The following is a 22,461-nucleotide window of genomic DNA, read 5'->3' as shown; positions in this document are numbered from 1 at the left end:
CCTTCGTTCTTTTTTTTTTTTTTTTTAAACTGGGGAATTTGATATGCCACATTTACGAAAAGTTGAGACATCAACCTGAGTGTTTGTGGATGGCTCACAAATTATAGTACATCACCAGGTAATTTCAGTTTGGGAACTATTTATAAACAGTGCTCACTGCACATCCTTTTTGCATTCCTCACTCTGACCTCACTCCAACTCAATTTCTCCTTCACCTTTTACAATTTGGTTTTGCCACAACAAAGCCCTCTGACATCTTTGGTTACTTGGAGAAAACAAAGAGTAACTAAAATAATGGAAAATTCTAACACTGAAGCAAACACACCCAGGAAAAGATCTGAACAGAATGCAGGCATTTACCATTCCCTCTTTCGGTAGCAGAAGATGCTGGCCACCACTCCAAGCAGCACAACCACTGCCACGGGGATGAGAATTGCAATGATTAACCCTACAGCTGGGGGATGAAAAAAGAAAAGAAGGTAAATATATATATCCAAAGTTACCAGCAACTTTTATGCCTTTTCTAACATTTCCACAATTTAGAGGCCACTTCATTAAACTCATCTAACAGTGGTTTGCAGACAGTGACCTACAGCATACACCTCTCCTTTGCTGCAAGGGCAGAAGTCCATGTGTAAGCAGAACTGATTCAGCAGATACTTCTGAGTTCTTAATTGCAAAAGGCTTCATGTGCAGCACAAGGCTGATTGCCACTGTAATTCTGTTCTCAGTAAGCACTGCAACTGCACTTTCAGGCTATTTGGGCTGGACAGGTTTCTGGCAGTGGCTCTTGGTATAGGCTAACAGCTCATTTCACCAACTGCACTAACTTTTACACAGTTTACAATGCTTCCAATCCCCTGGGGTTTAGCTCCAATACATTCCCACTGCCTTCCTCGACTGATGTTATGTGCCTCAGGTTTGATTTTTTGCATCTTCTAGTTGCACTCCAGTGTTTAGTCTTCCCTATGAAATACATCATGATTTTTTTTTTTTTTTCATCCTTCAAAGTCAATCTCTTTTTTTCTAACTAGCTTTCTGGGTTTGTTTCTGTCAAGGGTTCGATAAAATTGAATTCAAAGCAGAAAGGCATCTGTTTATAATTCTGAAACTGGTAAATATTTCCATAAGGTCTTTCTTCCTACCATGTATTAGCAGACATTCATCATGGGAAACCTGACAAGAACAACTAGCTGCTTGAGAAGACTAAGTTCAGACTCCACCATATTTAGTAGTAGTTTAGAAGTTATTTTTCTTGCATACATTACCATGAACTACACTGTAGCTGTAATAGGAAAGGATCTTTCCCTCACCCTGAAATGTATCCATTTTTTCATTTAAAAATAACTAAATAAATAAAAAATTAGACTGTAGGCTCAAACTACCTAAGGAGACCGGTAAAAACAAACAACAACAACAACAACAACCACACACACAGAAAAACCCCACAAACACAAATAAACTCAGCTTTACATACATTGTACAGCCCCTGTGCTGAATGAAGGCTGTTAATGAGCAGAGACATTCAACTTACAGTCCTCCTTTGTCACCACATAGAGGCTGTTTGGAGGGCTCAACCCACCAGCGGTGTAGGCTTGTAGGTCCAGCTGGTAACTTGTTTTGCCTTGAAGATCAAGTATTTTCAAAGACTTCTTTGTTAAGTCAGTGATATTCTTAACTTTAAGTTCTGGATTCCCTGTTTGTTTGGAAGCAGTAAGAAAAGCATAAGGTTGTAAGAAAGGATTCACAAAGACAGCCTCAGCTTTAGCAAGGCCTTCTTGAAGTCAGCACACAAAACCTGAAGAACAGTCTGCGTAGAGGACAAACAAGATACGGAACCCTAGAAATGCTGCTTGCTTACAAAGCACCAAACAGCACAGAAGTGTGTCGTTACTACAGATTTACTTCCGTTTCTTACACCTTGCTTGCCCTCTTATGCTGATGTGAGTAAGGCTTCAGTTGTGTACAGACATGTCCTTACAATACGGGTGTCTGATTATAGCAGTGTAACCTCCCCCATGTCTCATCTGCCCAGGGTATCTGTACAGAGTGTGTCACACTGCCACTTAGTCACTGCATAGCTTTGTGGCCTCAGTGAGCCAAGGTTTTCTCCAACTCTTGCCTTATTTTAAAAAACAACCGTGCTAACAACATAAGGAGCTGATTATTCCAAATGCCTTTGTCACATATCAGGCACCAATTACGCCAGTGAGTAACGCAACTGAATTGTGATTAAAGCATCCTTCTTAAAAGTGAAATTAAGTTTTTAAAACAGAAAAACAAAAAAAAAAATCCTTGAGCAAGGAAGTTGCAACCTGTAGATTTCATTTACCTGATTCTGAAAGCCTAGGCTTTAAAGGATCCTTTTCACCTTTCGCAAAGGAAAGTCGATATCCCTCTAAAAAACCCTGACAATCTTCAATAGGAATTTCTTCCCATTTTACCAATATAGAATCCGAAGAAGTTTCTTCTACAGTAAAATTTGGGGCACGTTTTGGAGCTGTAGAGAGAATTGCAAAGAAAAAAGCTAGTAAGAAACTACCTTATCATTAAATGCTGAATCCAAGTGTTTCAGCAGTTTTATTTCAGGGTTCGCATTTTCAACTTTTACCTGAATAATTTTCTCTCACTGTAAAAAGCATGTAAAAAGACTTAGCAGGTGATACTACAAAAATACAAGTATGTCAGTCTCATTCTTATTCATTAGTGCAGTACTATCTACTAACAGATGCTGAAAGCAAAATCTCCCTGTGGGCAGCCTTTTTACAAACCCATATATGTAAATACCCTTCTTCTGCAACAAACCCCAAAAGACTGCATAAACATTCAGAGCATACATATTATTTAGCTTTTAAAGGCTTTAACTCTGTGACTTCATAGCTTGTCTTCAAATTAAATGAACTCCACATTTCTATCATGGAAATCTCTCTCAGCTTAAAAGAACTACTCCCAGCAGGCATCATAAATCCTTTATTCCAATACCTTGTACCAATACAATTCCAATACCTTGTATTCCATTTCAAGTACCCTACTGAAAGTGTTACAGCAGATATTGTATAAGGTCATGTGCACCAGGACTTATTCTGACATTTGGCATTGATCTACCAGTGCTGAACTCATGTTTAAGAGTGCATCTATTTTTGTCTTGATGGTTATCTGTCCAAAGGCAAATCTGACATTTTAGATGGATGTATGCTCTTGTGCCAAGGGAATAGCTTTTTCAGTTCATAGTAAGTTTCTTCGGCACATTTGATGCATTTTTATTCCCCCAAAGTCTTTATCCTTTAACCTTGAAAGCTTCCAATCTCTTGAGAGCACATATGGAAAAGACTTCTAGGAAACTGTTGAGGATTTTTACTGAGATAGAAATGGCTACAAGCTGAGCTTCTGGTAAAATTGCCTTAACCCCACCTTCAACCTTGCAGTGAAATAAACGATGGCATTTCCAAGGGTTTGGATTATGTTAGCAGCTCAGTTTTCCAGGCAAACTATTTCAGCAGAAAACACATTAAACTTCAAGGAGAAATGGGTGCTATAGTTACAATACAACATAGTTGTGATGCTAAAGGGTAAAGCCATGTTCATATACCTGGGAAGAGAAAGCACTCTGACACTAATTCATCTCCAGGCAAGCAAAGCTCAGCCGTGGATCAGACCACTTTTAGCCAAAGCGAGTTGGTGTGGGAGAGAGTACAAATGCAATTTTCTGAGTGGCTTGTCCTCTAGGATTGAGTTCTGCTCTAAGAAGAGCTTTTGAACAGAAATGTTGTGGACACTTTTTATATTTTCTAAATTGTACCAAATGTGCTCAGAAGTTCCCTTTGGCTTGACAAATCAAAAAAAAGTTGCCTCGTTTCCTGAAGAAATAATCCCACTCCTATGGTTCAAGTTATGCCTATGACTTCAACTGAAGTCCACTGTCCTCAGAGAAAACTTCTTTGACACCCTGTGCCACCACACAAGCTGAAGAACACGGGGTTATTGCATGCTAGGAACTAGAAGTGGCTGTAGAAATGTATTAGGATTACATGCAGAGAACAAGCAAAAGGCTGTAGTACTGTATGGGATTCTAGTCTCCATCTTCTGCCAACACTAAGCTAAAAATAGACACAGTCTAAATTCACTTTGTAAAGATCCTGAATGATAAAGTGCACTTACGCAGCTCTTTCGTATACCCAGTTATGTTTTTCAGTAACTGATATCCACTGGTTTTGCAGCCATACAGTGAAAAGTTGTATCTCACACCAGGTCTAAACAGAGCTGCAAGAGAAAAAACACTGTAAGAATATTTCTTTTATGAAGAGTGGTGCTTTCAGCTTTCACATGGTGCAGGCATATAAATACATATTAAAAAATTACAAAGTCTTAGACAAGTGTTAGGTATAAATACTATGCCTACTTGCAATGCCTATAAAAGCTACACCATCAGACATGTTTTAGAAGCAGTAAGCAAACCTAGCTCCTGGAGAAATTTTGTTTCTAAACAAACAGGATTCAAAACAAGCGACTCAAATTGCATAAATAGCTCTTTCCATGGAGAAACGCAAACCAAAGTTACCAGAAACAATCCCCTTCCCTTCCTCCCACAGTAGCCATGCAGATCCTGCCTCCTCCTTAGAAACACAAATGCATTTTGAAATATCCAGGTTTACTACAGCAACACTACAACAGAAACTCAGAGAAATCTCAAAAGTGATAGTGAAGTGCTTTGGCAATGAAGTCCAGGCCTGGAATGACTGCAAAAACACAGGTAGTAATCAAATTTCTGGTTCACATGTCTTTGGTAGAAGTGTTTGATACTAAAATCTGTAAATAATTTACTACTTCCTGGAACTTTCTCAAGTCAGGAGTGTACACTACTTTCAAGAGTTTCTCTCAAGAAGACGCCACCGTGGAACTCTGCAGAAGTCAAGTGGCTTTTGCATGAGTTCAGGTTCAGTCTGAGAGATTCTCCTGGCAGGACTAAGCACGGAGGTGAATTTGTGAGCTGGACCCCTGCTCTATCAGCCTGGAAACTCCCATAACATGCTACAAGAAGCATCCCAGGGAAGAGCTTGGGAATAGAACAGCGCATCACTGGACAGACCTAGTATTGTCTGCTTAGAAAAATCAAGCTCTAGCCAGAAAAAACGAAAACAACGTGGACACAGCGTTGTAATTACAGGCAAGAAAATATATTGCCCCTCCTCCCGAGTCCCACTCCCCTCAGACTTTCCTAAGCACTCAGCTCCAAGTTGTTTTCTATAATGGAGACTTTATATGCTAAACTCTTCTAATAAGGAAATATATACCCTTTTAAACAGCAGGGAAGAATCCTACATCTTTCTTGGGTCCTTTCTTTCCTCTTCTGCTCTTACTAGGCCCTCCACAGCTGAGTTTCATTTCTCTGATCTGCCCACCAGCATCTAGAGACCTGGAATGTGCCCTGTTCCAGGAAATTTCAATTGCTGACAGCAAGCCAGCACATGGAGGTCACACTTAAAAAAATCTGCTTCATGTAAAAACAACGGATTAGTCTTCCTCCATCCTGAGCAGCACTGTTTATGTTTAGAATCCAAATAAAACCCCAAACCCTAGATTAAATGTTATGCATTAGGCTGAGCTGGAAAGTTGTTGAGTGGTAGAGGGAGAGCTACAAGAGGTAATTTCAAAACAGTTAATAAACACAGGACGATAAGAGTTAACCCAAGACTGATATTTGGATTTGGCAAGGCTGTGTAAAAAATTAAAATAAATACAGTACCAAAAAGGGCTTCATTTATATACACAAGCACCCAGCAGTGCAATGATCTCCAACCTATGGCACTAGTGCTGCTCTCATTCCACTCACTGCTCAGGCTCTCAACCAGTAAGACTCACAAAAAATTATTTCTGACTTACCAGACTTTATCACTGCATCTGTTGTATTTGAAGGAAATTTCTGCCAGTCCACACTACAGGGTTCAGACCCAGATGAATGACACCATTTTACTATGTAGCCACAGGTCATGTTAGGGTAGGAATTCCAAGAAATGTAAATTCCATTCCCCATTGCCACAGCTCGATCTGTTTTGACATTGTCTGCAACAAAGACGATAAAAAAATCCATCAGAGAGCAGACACTTATGTGTAGCCCAAGCTGGAAGAAAGCCTTCCAGCCACAGCACAAAGGTTTTATAAATGGCAGTAACTTCTAAGAATGAGAGGTGCACTGCTGGTACCATGAAACCCAAAGCAGTGCACTCAGCTGTGCTTTCTGAAGGGCTGGAGCTCAGACGTAGCCCGCAGCAAATCCCTCAGCCAGCCTTAAGTGTGATGACGAGAAATGCAGCAGCTCAGGACTGGCTTAAAAAGAGCTTTTGCAAGGTAAGGATTAACAGCAGACATCAGGTTCAAATCTGACTTGACACCAATTTGGCAGCAGCCTCCAGCTATTTTTTTTCTGTCATGTCATCAAACAGTTCACTTTGTGTTCCTTTCAAAGTGTCTCACTGTCACTCGCCTGACCACAGATAACCATTTTTCACTGAGAATCAACAGCAACAAGTCCCTGATGAACTTCATGGAGACTCCAGTCTGCCAAGGATAAATTGGGGAAAAAAAAAAAAAAAAAAAAAAAGGCAAGCTTTGCCTTTAGTCTATTCTTCTTGTTTCTGATTATCAAAGGTTTAGCTGCCCTTGAAGTGATCTGGGAACGACCTCTGGTTCCTGCAGTTCCTCTCCATGGCTGTCCATCAGACGAGACCCTGCCGAGTTAAGGGATGTTTTCCAAAGGCCACCACAGCAGCTGTGGCCCCACAACAAATCTGCAAAAACAATCTCAGGGTTTCAGTTTTTCCTTTTTCAGTGTTCTCATTTATGCTCCCTACTGAGTCTATTATTTCATGTTATTAAAGCCATAAACTATGGAAGGCTGAAGGGCAAGGGCAGTTTTTAAGAACCAGTGCTGTGAAAACTTTACTCTCACAGACGTGCTGTGACCGCCGAAGGACTGGCTATTTCTAAATAATCTTAACATACAGTCCAGTGTACAAATCCTTTTCTAGTATGCTTATGGCAAGAAAGATGTAGGACTAAAAAAAGTAAGTCAACTTCAGAGGTCTTTCAATACTCCCTGAAAAACTACTATGTATCCAGTGAAACTACATTTCTATGATGCTTGAATAGTGCATATTTCTAATTAGACTGCTTTAATTTTCCTATATACAAGAAAGACTTTTTACTGACAGTAAGCACATACTTCCTAAAAAATGCTTAAATACACCACACTCATTTTTATTTCCTGTGCCAGATGACTAGAAATTCACCCAGGGCAGTACTGCTCATTTTAGTGTATTTATAGCTGCAACCTAGTAGAAATAACTACTAGTGCTACAGTACTACTGTGGTGGGGGGACATGTAACAGCCAGATTATATGGCCCAAGTATCTACAGAGCTCTCTTCAGAGACACAGACAAATCAAGTAAGGCAGAATACCCTTTGTGTTTTCAGTTTTCACAAAACCTCAGCAGATCTCAAGCTTCAGAGCCAGTGCTCTCTTATGGACATTAAAAGCACTTACAGACTGTTCACAGGAAGCAGCCAGAAAAGATGTTTGGGTAGAAATGTCATCCAGTTCAGTGAATGAGTCACCTTTCATGACTCCAGTCAGTGACTCAGATAATTCCTATACCAACTTGGGAGCAAATTTTCAACGAGTACAAGTTGGGTAACACCAAAGGGAACCTCAGACATCCAACAGAAAGCTATAAATGAACACAAAGCTCCAGATGCCATCAGCTGTCCCACACCACAAACCTTTTACAGAGACCTCCAGAACTCCTAGAGTCTTGCTCTTTCACTGCTGAAGGAGAGCTACAAAAGCATTCTCATTCATTCAACTGTTCTGTACAACTGCTTTTCCCTCCAAGAAGCAGACTAAGAATATATTTTTAGGTATTGGTGTTTTGGAAAAGCACAAAAAACACTAAGAACAACGTTTTTCTTTTGCATAGAAGCAAACTTGTTTTTTCTCTCACTGTGAATCTCAAGCAAATCACATTTCTTCCTACGAAAGATGGCCCTGTCTTACCAAAACCTGAGTTGCAAGACAGGCAACTGTGGTACTTGTGCTCTGGAGAGGGAAGGAGAAGCAGCACCATACATCTTCTTGGTAAACAAATAGAGAGGGTAAATCTATCCTCCCTGCAGAGCATCAGCCTGATCTGGAGCTAAAGTTTTGGACTTCAGAAGATTACTCCCTTCCTGGCACAGAGAGAAGCATGGACTCTAAATAGCCACATGCAATACTGTCTTCTCCCCAAGCTCAGTGTTAGGAACAGAAAAACATTATCTGGCTCAGCTATTTCCCTTTACAAAAGCCTGCACCAAGAGCTTTAATTGAGAAGCTAAAGTCCTACCTCCCTTTCAAACACCAGCTCCTACCACAAGTATGCCAACACTTTACCAACCAGCCCAATTAATATTCTCCTGCAGAACTCACAGGCATTGAACTGAAAATTCTCCCATTAAAAAAGCCACACAACACCCCCAAAACTTTATTCAGATTCTCTTCAGCATGTAACACTTTTTAGCACCTCAGCAAGAACACACAGAAATAAACTGAGCTCCCTATACATCAGAGATTGACATTAATGCTTTGAAGCCTCATCCTTGTTATTCCTGGGAGGTCTCCAGAAAAATGCAAATAGCTGCAGAGGCTACACATCATCAGTTTCCTTGTCAGCAGAGACCACAACTAATCAGTGAGAGGATACTCTACACCAGCAATTTTTTCTTCCCCACCCAGTGGATTTGGGTGGAGAAGTAAACCAGAAACCAAACACAAACAAGCATGTATCTATCTTATTTTTCAATAAACAAACTTGCCCAGGTATTCCCCAGGCTTTGAAGATGTTTAGCTCTCTGCTGGGAGCACTCACCACTTGGAAGTTCTACACTTGTTATCCTTGAAGGAGGAGATGAGCCTGCATGGTTTTTGGCTACAACACTAATTACACAGTCATTTTTTCCAAGTTTTATCTCAGTACTGTTTGAGGGTTCGGTGACTTCTTTGTACTCCAGTGGGGTCTCTAGCAGGTAGCAGGACACTTCATGAGACACTATTTTTCCATTGGCTTCAGAAAGGGATAAAGGCTATGAACAGACAGAGAGCACATTAAAAAACAAAATAATAAACAAAAGAAAACATAGGATAATATGAATTTAATGTTCTGATCTCGTTTGATGACTGTATAGGACTATGAGGCAGAAAAAACTGTTACTCAAGTGTGACTTTGAGAATTAACACACAAGTTGCCAAGTTTTTAATTTGCATCTGGCATGTATTAAAAATTTACTTCTTCATGCAAAATGCTTCTCAATGCAATGTTTAAATCTTAGAACTTCAACAATATTCTCATTTGGGAAAAAACACTTGTTTCAATGGATGGTTCTAGAAAAGATAAGAAAAGCAGTCTGATTTATCGACTATAAACGTCAGTCATTTATAGATGTGTAAGGAAATAGTTTCTCATAGAGTTACATTACATAATATGTTAAAACTTTCAGCGTTCTATCTACCTTCCAGAAGATTTTTAGACTTTTTCCAGATGCACTCCTCTCTCTCCAGATATCTGGCCCTCTTGCAGGAGCTAAGAAGAAAAAAAAAAAAAAAAAAATTTCCTTCAAGTTGCAGAGACCATCTATTAAAAAGTTAGGGGTTTAGAGCACTAATTTTGGAATGCATGACTTCACAAGCTTAACATTTTATCAACAAAGAATTAAATAAACTTACGGGCCTCCAGTGTTGTACACTCCTCTATCCTGCTCCAGTCACTCCACCTCCAGAAGTCGTCAGCAGCCGAGCAGCGCACCCTAAATTGGTATTTGGTATATGGGAGCAATGTGTTCAGCTGAGCTGTGTAAATTGAGAATTTTCCACCAGGCATGGAGACATTGTGCTGTGAAAAGTGCACAGAAATTGACATAATAAACATATATATCTTTTGTTCCTAGATTATGCTAAAAAATTAACAGCTAAAAAGGTGGTATTTCCCCCAAGAATACTGACTGAAAAAAAAAAGCTGCAGTCAAGCCCTACAAAGAAATAATGAAAAGAAAAATATTTCCTATGCAGTCACCCTAAACAAAGGAAATGTTTTCACAGGTCTGCCAACATAAAGTCATATATAGCACAAAAATTGAAATACGACAGTTGGTAGCACCTTTGGAATGTAAAGCCTGAAACAGTGAGATGACACTGTTAAGTCTTCAATAGGATGAGCGTTGCACACAGGAGCAGGCTGTTGCTTCCCATGTATCCTCTCTAGTCCCCCTCTCTCCCATATGCAGCAAACCTGCTCCTACAAGGCAGGGCAGGAGCTCACCTCTGGTATTCAGAACCTGCACATCAAACTGCGTGGACAGAAGCTAAAGACAGTCTGTCTGAGGAAGATGTTTATTGTAGTCTTCCTCCTAGGCAGTCATTTCTCCTTCAAAAGATAGCACCCAAGTCTTTTCCAGGTGATCTCCGTTCACAGCTTTTATAACAGGACTATTATTCTTAAAATGGACTCTAGGGAGTATTTCGAGTTCATGATTACTTAGAGAAACCCTACGCCTGGGAATATATTTTACTGAATCTAATTATAACACATGTGCATCACATCTGCCCAAAACTGGACTCCAAGTGACTTTAAGATGCAACTAATTGTGCATTTCTAAAGCCAAATGACAACTTGAAAAATATTAAAAAAGCCAACAAACTCTCACATGGACAGAAAAGCTTCTGAAAACATCCTCAAAATGCCATGTAAAACCCTGTAACAATTTCACAGCTACTTTTGTTTATTACAGAGAACTCTTGGAGGTTTTTTTAAGGAACAAGAGACAACATAACAAGGCTGTGAAAGCTTCTCCCAAGCTGTTTCTGTGTTTCAAGCTCCTTCCAAGCTGTTTGCTGTGTTTCAAAATATCTGTAGCTGCAGGATGTGATACAGGTGCAGTGAATCAAACTGCTGTGGCAGTGTAAGACCTCACTATCTTCCACTGCCCCAAATGACTGACCTGGTAGCAGAGTTCACAAGTGTGTGCCCCAGGCATCAAGCAGCGTAACTCTGGCTAGACGCAGCTGTGCAAATCTAATTTTTTAGCAGTTCTTGCTTTCCCTGCTGACTGCTCCAGAAGCAGTAACTGTTTGGAGCAGAGAAATGCAGACAACTGTTGGTGACAGCATCTTACACTACACCAAATTCCAACACTGCTCATCTGTCAGAGCTGTCATGCACATCTAAAAGCCAGTAAATCCAAAGATACCTATGATTCCCTTTGCAGTACCTAATCTAATCTCTGAGTACTTCTTAATACGTGTCGTTACAGAAAAAATATAAAAACTTAAGACTTCTACAGTCATTAAAAGCTTTGATTGTATTTAAAAATACTCTTACAGAGCATGCATTAACTACTAACCTTTTATTTTAAAGGTAATATATATATAATGATTATCTTTAGTCTTAGCCGCATCACTTCTGGGTGACTTTATTCCAGGTTGTGCCCAACAGCTGTGCCCAAAGAGCAACTAAATGTAGTGGGTAATAGAATCAATACTGCTGAAAATCAAAGCACTGTAAAAAGCAGCCTCTGAGGTTAATGCACTCAAATTAAAAATTCAGGCTCTGTGCACCAAGACACGACAATTCAGCAACTGTGTACCCAAGCTGGTCGGAGATAGTCCATCTGAACACACATCCATGGAATTTGGGGGTAAAAATCAGGTCAACTGAACATGAAGCTCTGCCATTACAGCTCCCCAGTGACCCAGATCACCCCACACTAAGTTAGGCAATACAGAGAAGAGGATATATTCCCACCACCTACACTTAGTATCTGCTGCTCGTGTCTAATTTAGTATTCTGAGCTACTCTGACAGCCAGTGGAGTCTATACACCGCTGCAGTCAGGGATGCAGACCACCACAGCCGGGCAGCAGCTGGAAGCATGAATGATGGAAAATCTGAACCCCGCCTAGAAATGCCACCTTCTCTTCAGCTGCAGAGCTCTTCACCAGGGTTTAATTACTGATATGCCCAGTGGGAGAATCCTTCCCTAACCTTTCTCTGCATCACTGACATACAAGCAGGTTTAGCAGCTCCCTATTACAGCCACATGCACCTCAATTGCTGACAGCAAGCAAATGAGCTGTTCTCTGAGGGAAAAAAAAAAAAAAAGGAAATTCAACCACAAATATATACTAGAACCGGTTGCCTCAAGAACAAGTGTGTATTAGAAAACAGGTCCAAGGACAGCACAGAACTGTTATCTAAAGGATCAGAGTAAAGAACTATGCATTCCCTCGAAGTACCAAATAAAGTGGTGGGTAATTTGACTTTCCTTGAAATTGTTTAAAACCAACAACGACAACAAGAAAGCACGCAACAACAGAGATGTGCAGAATCTTTGCTGGTTTTAGTAGATGAACTTCTAGTCATTTCTATATGAATAATTTAATAAGATAATCAGAAGGAAGCCCTTAGAGCGAAAAAGAACTTGAAATGTGACTAGTTCAATGAAACAGATCACCGTTTGTGCCCTCCCCTACCAAAATCCATTAAAAGCAACACTTACTATTTTTGGCTCAGAGCGACCACTGCTAATTTCAATTTGACACAGAAGCCTGATCTCAGCAAAGCTGCCATTTAGAAACCAATGTAGACGGACACTTGAAGAGCTGATCCTGGAAACAGTTAATTTTTCTGGAGTGTTTGGATGAACTAAAGAAACATAAAGAAATAAACCCTTAAATTCTAAGAAAAAAAGCATTCATTTTAGTTCAGAAAAAAATCTGATTTTTTTAAGAGACCCAAGAGAATCAGAAGGATAAATAAGGGAACTGATCACTGATTAGGACAGCTGGTGCTGGTAAGGCACCTGATAGCAGTCTCACTCCTGGTGTTCTTCTCAGAATATTATTTGTCAATAATATTCAAAACTACTATTCATAGCTATCAGAGAAAAAAAATCTCTAATATTGGAATCAGTCCAGTTACCCTTAAGGAAATATGTACTCTATGTTGGGAATTAAGTAAGGGAATGAAAGGAAAAGAAACAAGTAGGAAAGAGCAGTCATATTGACTGGGTGTAGAATACCCCAGTCTCTAATTCACAGAAACAAATTACGCTCTGCCAGGACCTGCCAACTTACTCAGTTTTAACCTCAGGCTAGCTGAATTGGTTCATGGACAAAAATCTTGCACCATCTTCATGTTTAACTTCAGTTTTTCAGAGACAATAGCAGAGTGCTGTAACTATTAAGAAGCCCTGACTCCTTGGCTGTGCTTGTGAAAGCAGATGGAAAAGGGTGGGGAAAACAGCACAAGAAAGGTGGTCATCTTCTCCCTTTCTTTGTTTAAACTCAAGATCTAATAAAAGAAGTTATTCCTTTCTACAAGCAACAACAGCAGATATGCATGGCTATAACCAAGAGCAGGTAGTACTCCTGCTGTTACCTTTCAGTGATACTTCTTTTATGCTTCAAATCCTGCTGTTGTAAAACTGCACAATATTTTGTACTATAAGCGGACACTAAAATAAAGGGTCACTTATGGTTCATAAATTTACACCTGAATTTTAATTACTGATGTGTACTAGAATGTAAAGTAATACATAAAAAGCAGCTAAGTTAAAGTAGCATTTATACACACAGCAGTGTACTTGATCTGGTAGTACTGCTGTTGAGAACTGGCATCTCCCTGTACACCTACCTAATTGCTGCCTCAGGACATGTCCTACACCATTTTCTTTTCAAGTTCGAATTATCAGATACAGAAAAAAAATGGTGACAATAAAGCAAAATTATGACAAGGATACCATGTCAGCATTCTTCAAACCCCAAACAAGCAAATGGTTAGCATGCAGTAAAATTTTATTTTTCCCTTTGTAATTCTTACCTCTTTGAGTTAAGTCAACCAAAAGCGATGACTCTGCTTGCCCGATAGGATTGGAGACACCTAATACGAAATCGTAGGTTTTTCGGTCAGCCAGTACTGGAAACTCACAGACACCTTCTCTTTTCTTTTCACTGACTTCACATGAAACATTTTTACCAGATATCCTACAAAATAAAAAGGGAAGGAACAACTTAATTTTTGAACAAGGTAATTTCTACCAACAGTCAGAAGCCTCGACTGAAAACACAGTAAAGAACTGACACGTGGCTTAGAGAATTACTTGATTGCTGAGGTATATCTAACACCACAACGCAGGTTGAAGTGGCATCAGTCATGACTTGTCCTGTTCACATGTGAAATACTCCTCTTCCACTAGCATAACATTTCCATCCTCTCACTTTTCAAAACCCTGGAAAACAGGTAGGTCCTGTAAAACGAGCTAACAAGTCACAACTGAGATTCTGGTTTAAAGTATCTTGGTTCAGATCAGCATACACTTGCGTTTAAAGAACGTTCTTAATTGCTTTCTGAACTAGGGGGATGTGACACACATTATGTCTTTCTGTCAGCCCTACCAAATTTAAACTCATGTTGATTACCTGGGATACATCTACTGATTCCAGTGGCTTTTAAATCAAAAGCAAGAGTGGCAGTCCGGTAACAGCCAAGAAAAGAGCTACACCTTTCAGGGTAAAATCTAGAGTGTATCTCTATGTATGTGTGCATATAGAAGTTGCTTTAATTACAGTCTGTGTGAACCTCTCACTCAGTAGCACAAATTTAATTTCATCCTTCAGGCATTTTTATTGTGTTCTAACTGAGCTCTGAGCTCTCTCCACACCACACTCTCTATTTTAATAGCACAATGTGGGCTGTGAACAAGGATGAGAATATTTACCCTGAAATACATTAATCTCCTTGCAGTTTTGGGCTGAGCAGAACAAGTCTGAACTTCATTCTCGTTTATGAGCCGAATATGGGCAGCTGCCAGTGACTAGAGCTCCCTTCCTTTGAATATCTGCTCTACTTTGTTCATTTCTTTGCACCTACCCAATGACAGTTTTAGCACTAGCAACCTGAAGGACATCTGTGACTGTAACTCAATCCTCATTGCCTCTGACTTGCCTCAAAGCCACCAGGAGACTCAATTCCCCCTCAGTTTGTGTGACTCAGGCCTCTTCTGGATCCTTTCCCTGACTGTTCCTTTGGCATTATGAGGGAGCCTCTCCTCGCCACGGGAATTCTGTTAACTCCTTACTATCTTCTAATCATGACTGCAAAGGAGTCTCATGTGGAAGTGTTATTCCAAAACAAAGATTCTTCACTTCTAAGGCTTTATATAATCTACAACATAAGACAGTCTTCACTTCTTTCCACGGCTGATGCCAGTGTTATTTGCCCCGTTCAATGTTTTCCAGGCAACACACACTTTGCTTGTTCAACACTAGTTCTTAGTCCTGGGAGGAGAATGGCTGTAGGCTTATTGCTGTTCCCTAGTAGCATTCAGGAAATACCCCACGGCCTGTCTTATAATTTCTCCTCACTTAGTTTGTGTCACCCTGCATAGCAGAAGCTACATAAATGTCTGATAGATGACCTGACACAGGTTGCATATAAGAAAAAAATAAAGTAAAATTAGTGAATGAACCCTAGCATCTTCCGGTATTTTCACACACTTTGTCAGCAGCCTGACGCACTAAGCCCCTTCTTCTCTTATCAATTCATAATGGCATAAGTCTTTGGTAAAAGTGATCCTTAATTCCCACTGGAATTTTGCAAAGCTAGGCAGGGGTTCTCCAAGTTCAGTTTAGTTTAAACTTCCGCAAACTCTTGAAAAGTACTTTAGGCTCTAAACAGTGGAGACCACCTCCTTTAAATAGGCATAGTGCAATTAAGTCACGGGCAGCAACGGATATATTCCAGTTCTGCTCTTTTACTCCTTTTAATGCTGAATTGTTTTACCTTTCCAATAAACTGTACTTTGTCCCTCGTATTCCGTATAGTCCACTGGGTCTGCCTGGTTTGCAGGTGCATGTTATTATCAAGAAGTTGGGTGTTTCACAAGTGAGATTTTGGGGAGTATCAGGGGCATCTGTGGCACAAAAGGAAACAAAAACAGTTAAGCCAGTGTTTTGCCATCCTAGTGTGACTGTTGGGCTGCTGGCTTCCTGAAAGCACCACCATCATCTCTGCTGGGTCTAGATTACGTGCCTCACAAACACATGGCAATAGTTACACTCAACCATATAAATAATATGCTTTAAAAAATACCCCTATAAAACAGATGGATAATTATTATCAGCACCATCTGACTAACACTTGACTCTAGGCTTCTAAGTGGGTGGGTAATCTGGTAAATGACACACAAATATGTTCACAAGCTCCAGGCTCTGACCTGGAAGTATTTAACTGAAATTCTGCCAAGAGTTTCCAAAATTCTGAGCATCAGTTTAGCCGCTGAGCAATGTAGGAACGCTGTCGGTTGTGTGTCATTATTTTTCTACGTGCCAGCCCCACCACTGTTTTGAATTCTCCAAACAAGACATGTCAAGGAGATGTTCCCTTCAGCATGAATTCCACACTGAATTTGAAAGTCAAATCAAGCCCAGAATGGCTCATCCTCTTCACTGTTGCTTTGGAAGTGGCCATAATTTTATTTTAAAGCTTGCTCTTCGCTCCCATACTAGAGCAGTGTTGAGTGCCTTCCTGGAGAAGACCGGTAGTCTCAGCTAACATGAGACAAGCAGAACACTCTATCAAGTCTCCCATACTTTTTTTCCATAAAGGTAGCACAATAATATCCATGAGAAAGACAGTGCCCTACAGAAGGGTCACTAATACAAAGGCAAGTCAGGGCTTAGTTCAGATTATAAGCAGTGGGCCAAAAAGAACGCTTATTTTGCCAGACCTAGGCTTAACAAAGGCAGTGGGTATACAAATCTACTTTCTCTACCTTGTCTTCCCTAAATGTCCGTCATCAGCAAGAGCATCACGACAAGTCATCTTCCTTCCCACTAAGTAAGTACTACAAGAAGAAACACTGGCAGGAAACAGACTTCACCATATGCCAGCTCTTCAAAAAACACTGTGTGGAAAAAAACCTATGAGATATCACAGGCTTCATTCATGAACCACTGACTTGGAAGATGCTCCCACAAAAGCAAATGCTGCACAAATAATGTAAAAATGGCATCTCACTGAGAAGTCAAGAAAGGTTGGATTCTGTATTGTGTTTGCTATAATGTACTTAATATAATACTTAATATACGAAGTCAATGTCAGGAGACACAGGAGGATGTTGGGAACACACTTTCAAGATGAGTCCTGTCATTCTCTCTCTCTCTCTCTCTCTCTCTCTCCTTTCCCAAAATCCCAATGATCCTAAGTTCAAAGGTAGGCATTTGTAACTCTAAAAACTCCTGTGGGCAAACATACAAAGCTCTGAACTGGTCACAATTATGGCAAAGAACCACCAAGTATTTTCAGTAGTTTAAGAGGTATCGGTATCTAGAAGAGATTTCTGAGACTGACATGGTTCATTGTTACACAGCGAAGATAAATAGTGATTTGGTATCTTTAAAGAAAATACTAGACGAGTGTTTAGAAGATTTTTCAGGAAAGAGGAACTGTCAGCTGGGTTCCTTTGCTGCAACTAGCTCCCAGTGAGCTACTGCCCTGGATGAGTATCTCTTGTTGTTTCAAGTCTAACTGTTTTACTGTCTCCCTTTGACTGGTTGGTAAATTAATGTTTTCACTTACAGCCCTTGAACTTGCTCTCACCTTGTCATGGACCGGACTAGAACAGATGTAAACATAAAGTGAGAGAGACTAAGGATGAATCATCATATGGCAATAAACTACCAAGTATTCCAGATCACAAAGAAGTGCTTTAGAAACAGTGATCAAGTAGAGAAGGACTGGGACATGTTCTAAGAGAAGAGGGCTTAAATGACTATGTCCTCATCCTGCCAGCCTTGGTGTCTTCTTCATTGGCTGGAATTTCCATAGTGAAATCAAACAAATACAACCCCAGTTCATCCTGAGAAACCAAAGGCCAGGGTAAAAAAAGCCACAATAGTATTTGTTTCCTCGCAAAACCCTAAAATTCTTAAAATGACTTTGTTTTTCTTAAGGTTAGTAAACATGATGATACATACATCCTACAAACAAGACAGTTCCATCCATATTATATTCAGACAGTAGGCACACCACATTTGTCCCACTGGCATCCGAAGCACTGGCATTTGTCACTCTGATTGCACTGCTCCGACTGCTCAGACGTATCATTGGGTACACTTCTGATCCATAAGTCATCCGTTGTATCTGCTGTCCTTCTTCATGGACACAACAAATTGTAACATCTGAACCTACTGCCACCACACTGTCCTGAGGAAACACCCCGCTCCCATTTGGCTCAGTATCTTTTCCTAGCAGAGAAAGAAGAGGAGAAAAACATACAAACAAAAAAACCCCACATGAACAGTTTACTATAAACATGGCGCTGAATAGCTAAAACATAACTGAGGAGCACTTCAATGCATAGAAATCTATGTTTACTAGATTTCATTAAGTAATGACTGCATTATTTCTCTAATCAAAACACCCCCAACGCAGCAGCCCATCACCACTTAATGCATTTCCTCCAGTTTTATAAAGTAATCAAAGTCCAGGTGGTGGCAAGGGAACAAACATACCAGGGATCTCTTCTACTGGGCTCCAGTCACTCCAATCCTTGGGGCCATCAAACTGTGTGGCATTGATGTAACAGCGAACCCTCACATAGTGCGAGGTACACTCCAAAGGCATATCTGATGTCCAGTTCCAAGAAAGAATGATGTCTTCATGAGTAAGTTTTGAATAGTACGTTACCTACAATGTTTTCCAAAAAAAAAAAACCACCAACAAACACAGAGTTTATGAACACCTGTTAATAACGACATATAATCTCTCAGCTGTCAATGAAATGGCAAATTAAGTGATGTAGATTGCAAAATTCTGATAGATGGTTGGAGTGTCCCACGTAACTTTCAGTTGTGTTGTGAATTTACTTGGACAAAAGCCTAAGATGCTAAACAGCCCACCAGCCAGGTAGACTGCCAGCCAGAAATACCAGAGGGCAGACATTTAAGGTAGAGCAGGAAGCTCGCCAAGCATTTCAAAAGGTATATACTGAAACCCAGCATCCTGGGCCTCTCCCAGGCAGGGAAATGTTCCAACTTTCCCAAAATGAAACTCTTCTGATATTAGTCCTACGCTGCACATTTTATCTTTTCTCCATTCCTGAAAAGTATAGAATAGAGCTACAAATTGGCCTGGAATAACTGATTGGAAACAAATAAACCAAAACAAAACCCTGAACTTTCAAAGCCACCACGGCTTGAGACATTGTTAGAGAACTAAAGCAGAGATAATGGTGTAAAATATCTGCCAATTTCCCAAGCAAGTTCTAATAAAAACAGCTGTACTACATTAAAAAAAAAAAAAAAAAAAGAAAAAAAAAAAAAGTGTGACTGTGAATAAGTACTGACAGTATAGCAGGCAGTGTCCTCATAACTTTGAAATTTAACAAGTTACCTACCAAAGGCATGACTACACTCAGGTTCTGCAAAGATCTACAATCTGCATTATTCTCTGCTCTCTTCAAGAGACCTCCCACAATATTACCAGCGGCAAAAACTGTATATGTATATTTCATAAAGGAAGAAAAGGACTTACTTCTGTGACTTTTTCCATTGCTTCTTTACGGAATATCTGAATCTGCCAAAAGGCATCTAGTCCATACGGGAAGACTGATCCATTATCACTCCACTTCATATTTAATGTGGAAGTTGAAAATTCCGGTGTTAAACTAAGAATGTGTGGAGTGAGAGGAGCAAATGCTTGAAAAAGAGGTGGGGGAAAAAGCCATATTCAAGTCATTAGTCAGCAACATGAGCCCTACAGGTGTTCAAAAGCCACATCTCTCTGCTCTGAACTGGCTAGTAGCCATACAAACATGTAACTCAACCTCTGTAATTAGAAGAAGATGGGCTCTGTTATTACTTGAGCATGAAAGTTCCCAGGAAAGCACAGGTGCTGATGAGTCACCAGGTAGCATTTTCTTTTAACAACTCGGCATGCAGATGTGTGAGTAACTGTCATGAATATTACTCTTCATAATGCACAGTAAGAAGACATCCTATTTTTCACAACCTTTGAAGTGTTCATGACCACACATCTAGGGAGGATGATGGAAAAAAACCCAAAGGGAGAAATGTGTTTGGGAGACCAGCAGGGAAGAGGGGACTTGCAACAAAAGCAAGAGTAGGGAGAAAGCAGAACCACAGGATGGAAGAAGTTTACATGAGGCTCTGAAGAGGATCATGCGGAATATGATTTTAAGCTAGAAGAAATATTAAAGGCATGACATGATGGGGACAGAACAGGAATATTAAACAGAAGTATCTCTTCTATGAATGGGTGGTGGTGAAGGAAGAGGCTAAGAAGCAGGCAAGGATCATGGTAGTACAAGGGTTATGGCAGTTCACTGGCCCTGGTGAAGATAAATCCTGTTTTTAAAATGTGTAATTTATGCAACTTTGGTCCTGGCCAAGGCTCTGAGAGCCTGCAAAGTGTTCAGTACAGTCAACACACTACTGGGGATAATCTGTGGTGAACCTGAGACTCATCCTGCTGCCTGGAGTCAGCAAGATGTTGCAGATCCCAGTGTGCTGACCACATATTTTTGAATATGTTAATATGCGTGTTTTCTGAAAGTTCTTGAGCTGCTCTCACCTGAAGAGAAAACTGAACCATGGATCAGAAGTGCTACTGACTTTAGAATTTGACTGCACCAAAGGAGTAAGCCGGCAAACCAAAGCCAAAGGCAATTATGAGCAAGTGTGGCAGGTAGAGTCAGCACCATTTTCAGCTTACAACTTCCTCCTTTGGGACGAAGGAACTGGGGAAAATGTCTACTTTATCTATCACACCAATATGATGTAGCCTACCTCCCAAGCATAAACATATTTGCTCAGTTTCAAATACATTTGAACAGAATGGATAAATTTGGCACTTATTAAGAAAATATGATCCTGTCAGGAGTTACATACATACAATGTCTGTTAAAATGTTGTAAAATTGCAGAAAAAACTTACTTCATTCAGTATCTATTTAGCATTTAAAAAGGGAGAACAGGCACTAGAAAGTTTATTCTGCCTTTCCCAAGCCAATTGTAACCAAACGCACTCTATGCCCCATACAAGTACTTCAGTATGTAGATAAGGAACTTGTAGATTATGAACTCATTTGCAAATCCTTCCTAATTTACAATTAGGGAAAAAAAGGTAAAGAATTATTAGGGGGATGTAACGATGTTGACTTTTGTTTTCCTCTTCATTTTCTGCCCTTGATTGCTCTGCTATGGTCTATGGACAAGAAGAGTTTTCTTTCCACTGAAGGTGGAGAGAGAAAAAACTATTATGTATGGCAGATTTAGATGGACTCAGTACATCAACATTTTACATACAGGGACAATAACAAAGAAGATGCAAGCATATATACATACATATTTCTGGAGCATATGTATATTTCTGGAGCACTGTTAATCACATTATAAAGGCCTCACTTATAAACATAAAACCTGATACTTACAGATGTCTTTCTTGTGAATTTCAAATTCTTTGGTAGCAAAAGCAGTTCCACCGATGCTGTTTGTGGTTATTGTCACCATGCTGGAACTCTCTGGCACTGGAATCTCAACCCTTTTCTCCTTAGTTTTAAAACACACCTGAGAGGGCAAGTCACTGAAAAGACAGAGAGGATTAAGCAGGTATTTCAGCTGATAGGGAGCTAAGGCAAGTTAAGTCCTATTCCTAGCACACTAATAAACCACAAATTCTCCACGATATAAGAGAGAGCCCGCTATCAAGTTTGTGAAGGAGTAAGACTTGCATGGGCTTTGGTTAGTATCAGATTAATAGGCATTCCCTTATCACTTTTATCACAGTGATAGACTGTGCACTAGTTGTACAATGCAGTTACCTAGTTGTTAAGAGAACACCTTGAAGTGAAAAACTGACTTCTTAACTGAACGACGTTTCTGAAACCTACAGTCACCATGAATCAAACGTCAAAATAAGCAAAATAAAAGAAAAAATCGAAACCCCAACTGCACCTCTTCCACCCTGTACGTTTTCTGACTCCCTCTCTCCCCACCTGTTCTCAAAGCTATATGATATGGGCACAATGAACAGGTTTACCCACCTGTGTACCCATCTTAGAACAAATCTTTTAGCCCCTTTCTGCTGTGCAGCTAATGGGGAAGGAGCAGGGGGCAGGGGAGAGAACCGCTAATATTCCAGATGGAAATGCACTCTGCACTTCGTGTTTGCACAGTGCTCAGCACAATGTGATCTGGTCTTTGTCTGGAGGTTGCAGATACATACAGGAAACAATAACCGATGGGTCAAGTCCCTTTGCTCATTATTATTGATATGCAACTAGAAAGGCAAAAAGTGGAAAAATCCAGACCTTCCTCTTGGGGGGAATGATGAGAGGAAGGAAAACAAAGAGAACA

General features: G+C 40.1%; 1 protein-coding gene across 2 annotated transcripts in view; it reads right to left on the bottom strand.

Moving 5' to 3' along the window:
- Positions 1-22,461, bottom strand: part of LIFR (leukemia inhibitory factor receptor alpha) — a 40,957-nt gene that overhangs the window by 2,348 nt on the left and 16,148 nt on the right. The window contains exons 4-18 of one of the 2 annotated variants that reach the window (XM_008938380.1): positions 21,537-21,672; positions 19,620-19,783; positions 18,599-18,773; positions 18,062-18,331; positions 15,867-15,996; positions 13,905-14,068; positions 12,583-12,728; positions 9,756-9,921; positions 9,542-9,612; positions 8,902-9,115; positions 5,881-6,060; positions 4,159-4,260; positions 2,333-2,500; positions 1,535-1,696; positions 361-454 (exon numbers count right to left, since the gene is read on the bottom strand). In XM_008938380.1, the coding sequence (XP_008936628.1) occupies positions 361-454; positions 1,535-1,696; positions 2,333-2,500; positions 4,159-4,260; positions 5,881-6,060; positions 8,902-9,115; positions 9,542-9,612; positions 9,756-9,921; positions 12,583-12,728; positions 13,905-14,068; positions 15,867-15,996; positions 18,062-18,331; positions 18,599-18,773; positions 19,620-19,783; positions 21,537-21,615 (2,285 nt within the window). In that variant the 5' untranslated portion in view covers positions 21,616-21,672. Of the gene's footprint in view, positions 1-360; positions 455-1,534; positions 1,697-2,332; positions 2,501-4,158; positions 4,261-5,880; positions 6,061-8,901; positions 9,116-9,541; positions 9,613-9,755; positions 9,922-12,582; positions 12,729-13,904; positions 14,069-15,866; positions 15,997-18,061; positions 18,332-18,598; positions 18,774-19,619; positions 19,784-21,536; positions 21,689-22,461 lie in introns of both variants that reach the window. The other variant, XM_008938379.1, reaches the window with a different exon arrangement.

This window comes from Merops nubicus, unplaced genomic scaffold, assembly GCF_000691845.1.
Source record: "Merops nubicus isolate BGI_N331 unplaced genomic scaffold, ASM69184v1 scaffold17754, whole genome shotgun sequence".
NCBI classification, from domain to species: domain Eukaryota; kingdom Metazoa; phylum Chordata; class Aves; order Coraciiformes; family Meropidae; genus Merops; species Merops nubicus.
This window is presented reverse-complemented; position numbering and strand designations above follow the sequence as displayed.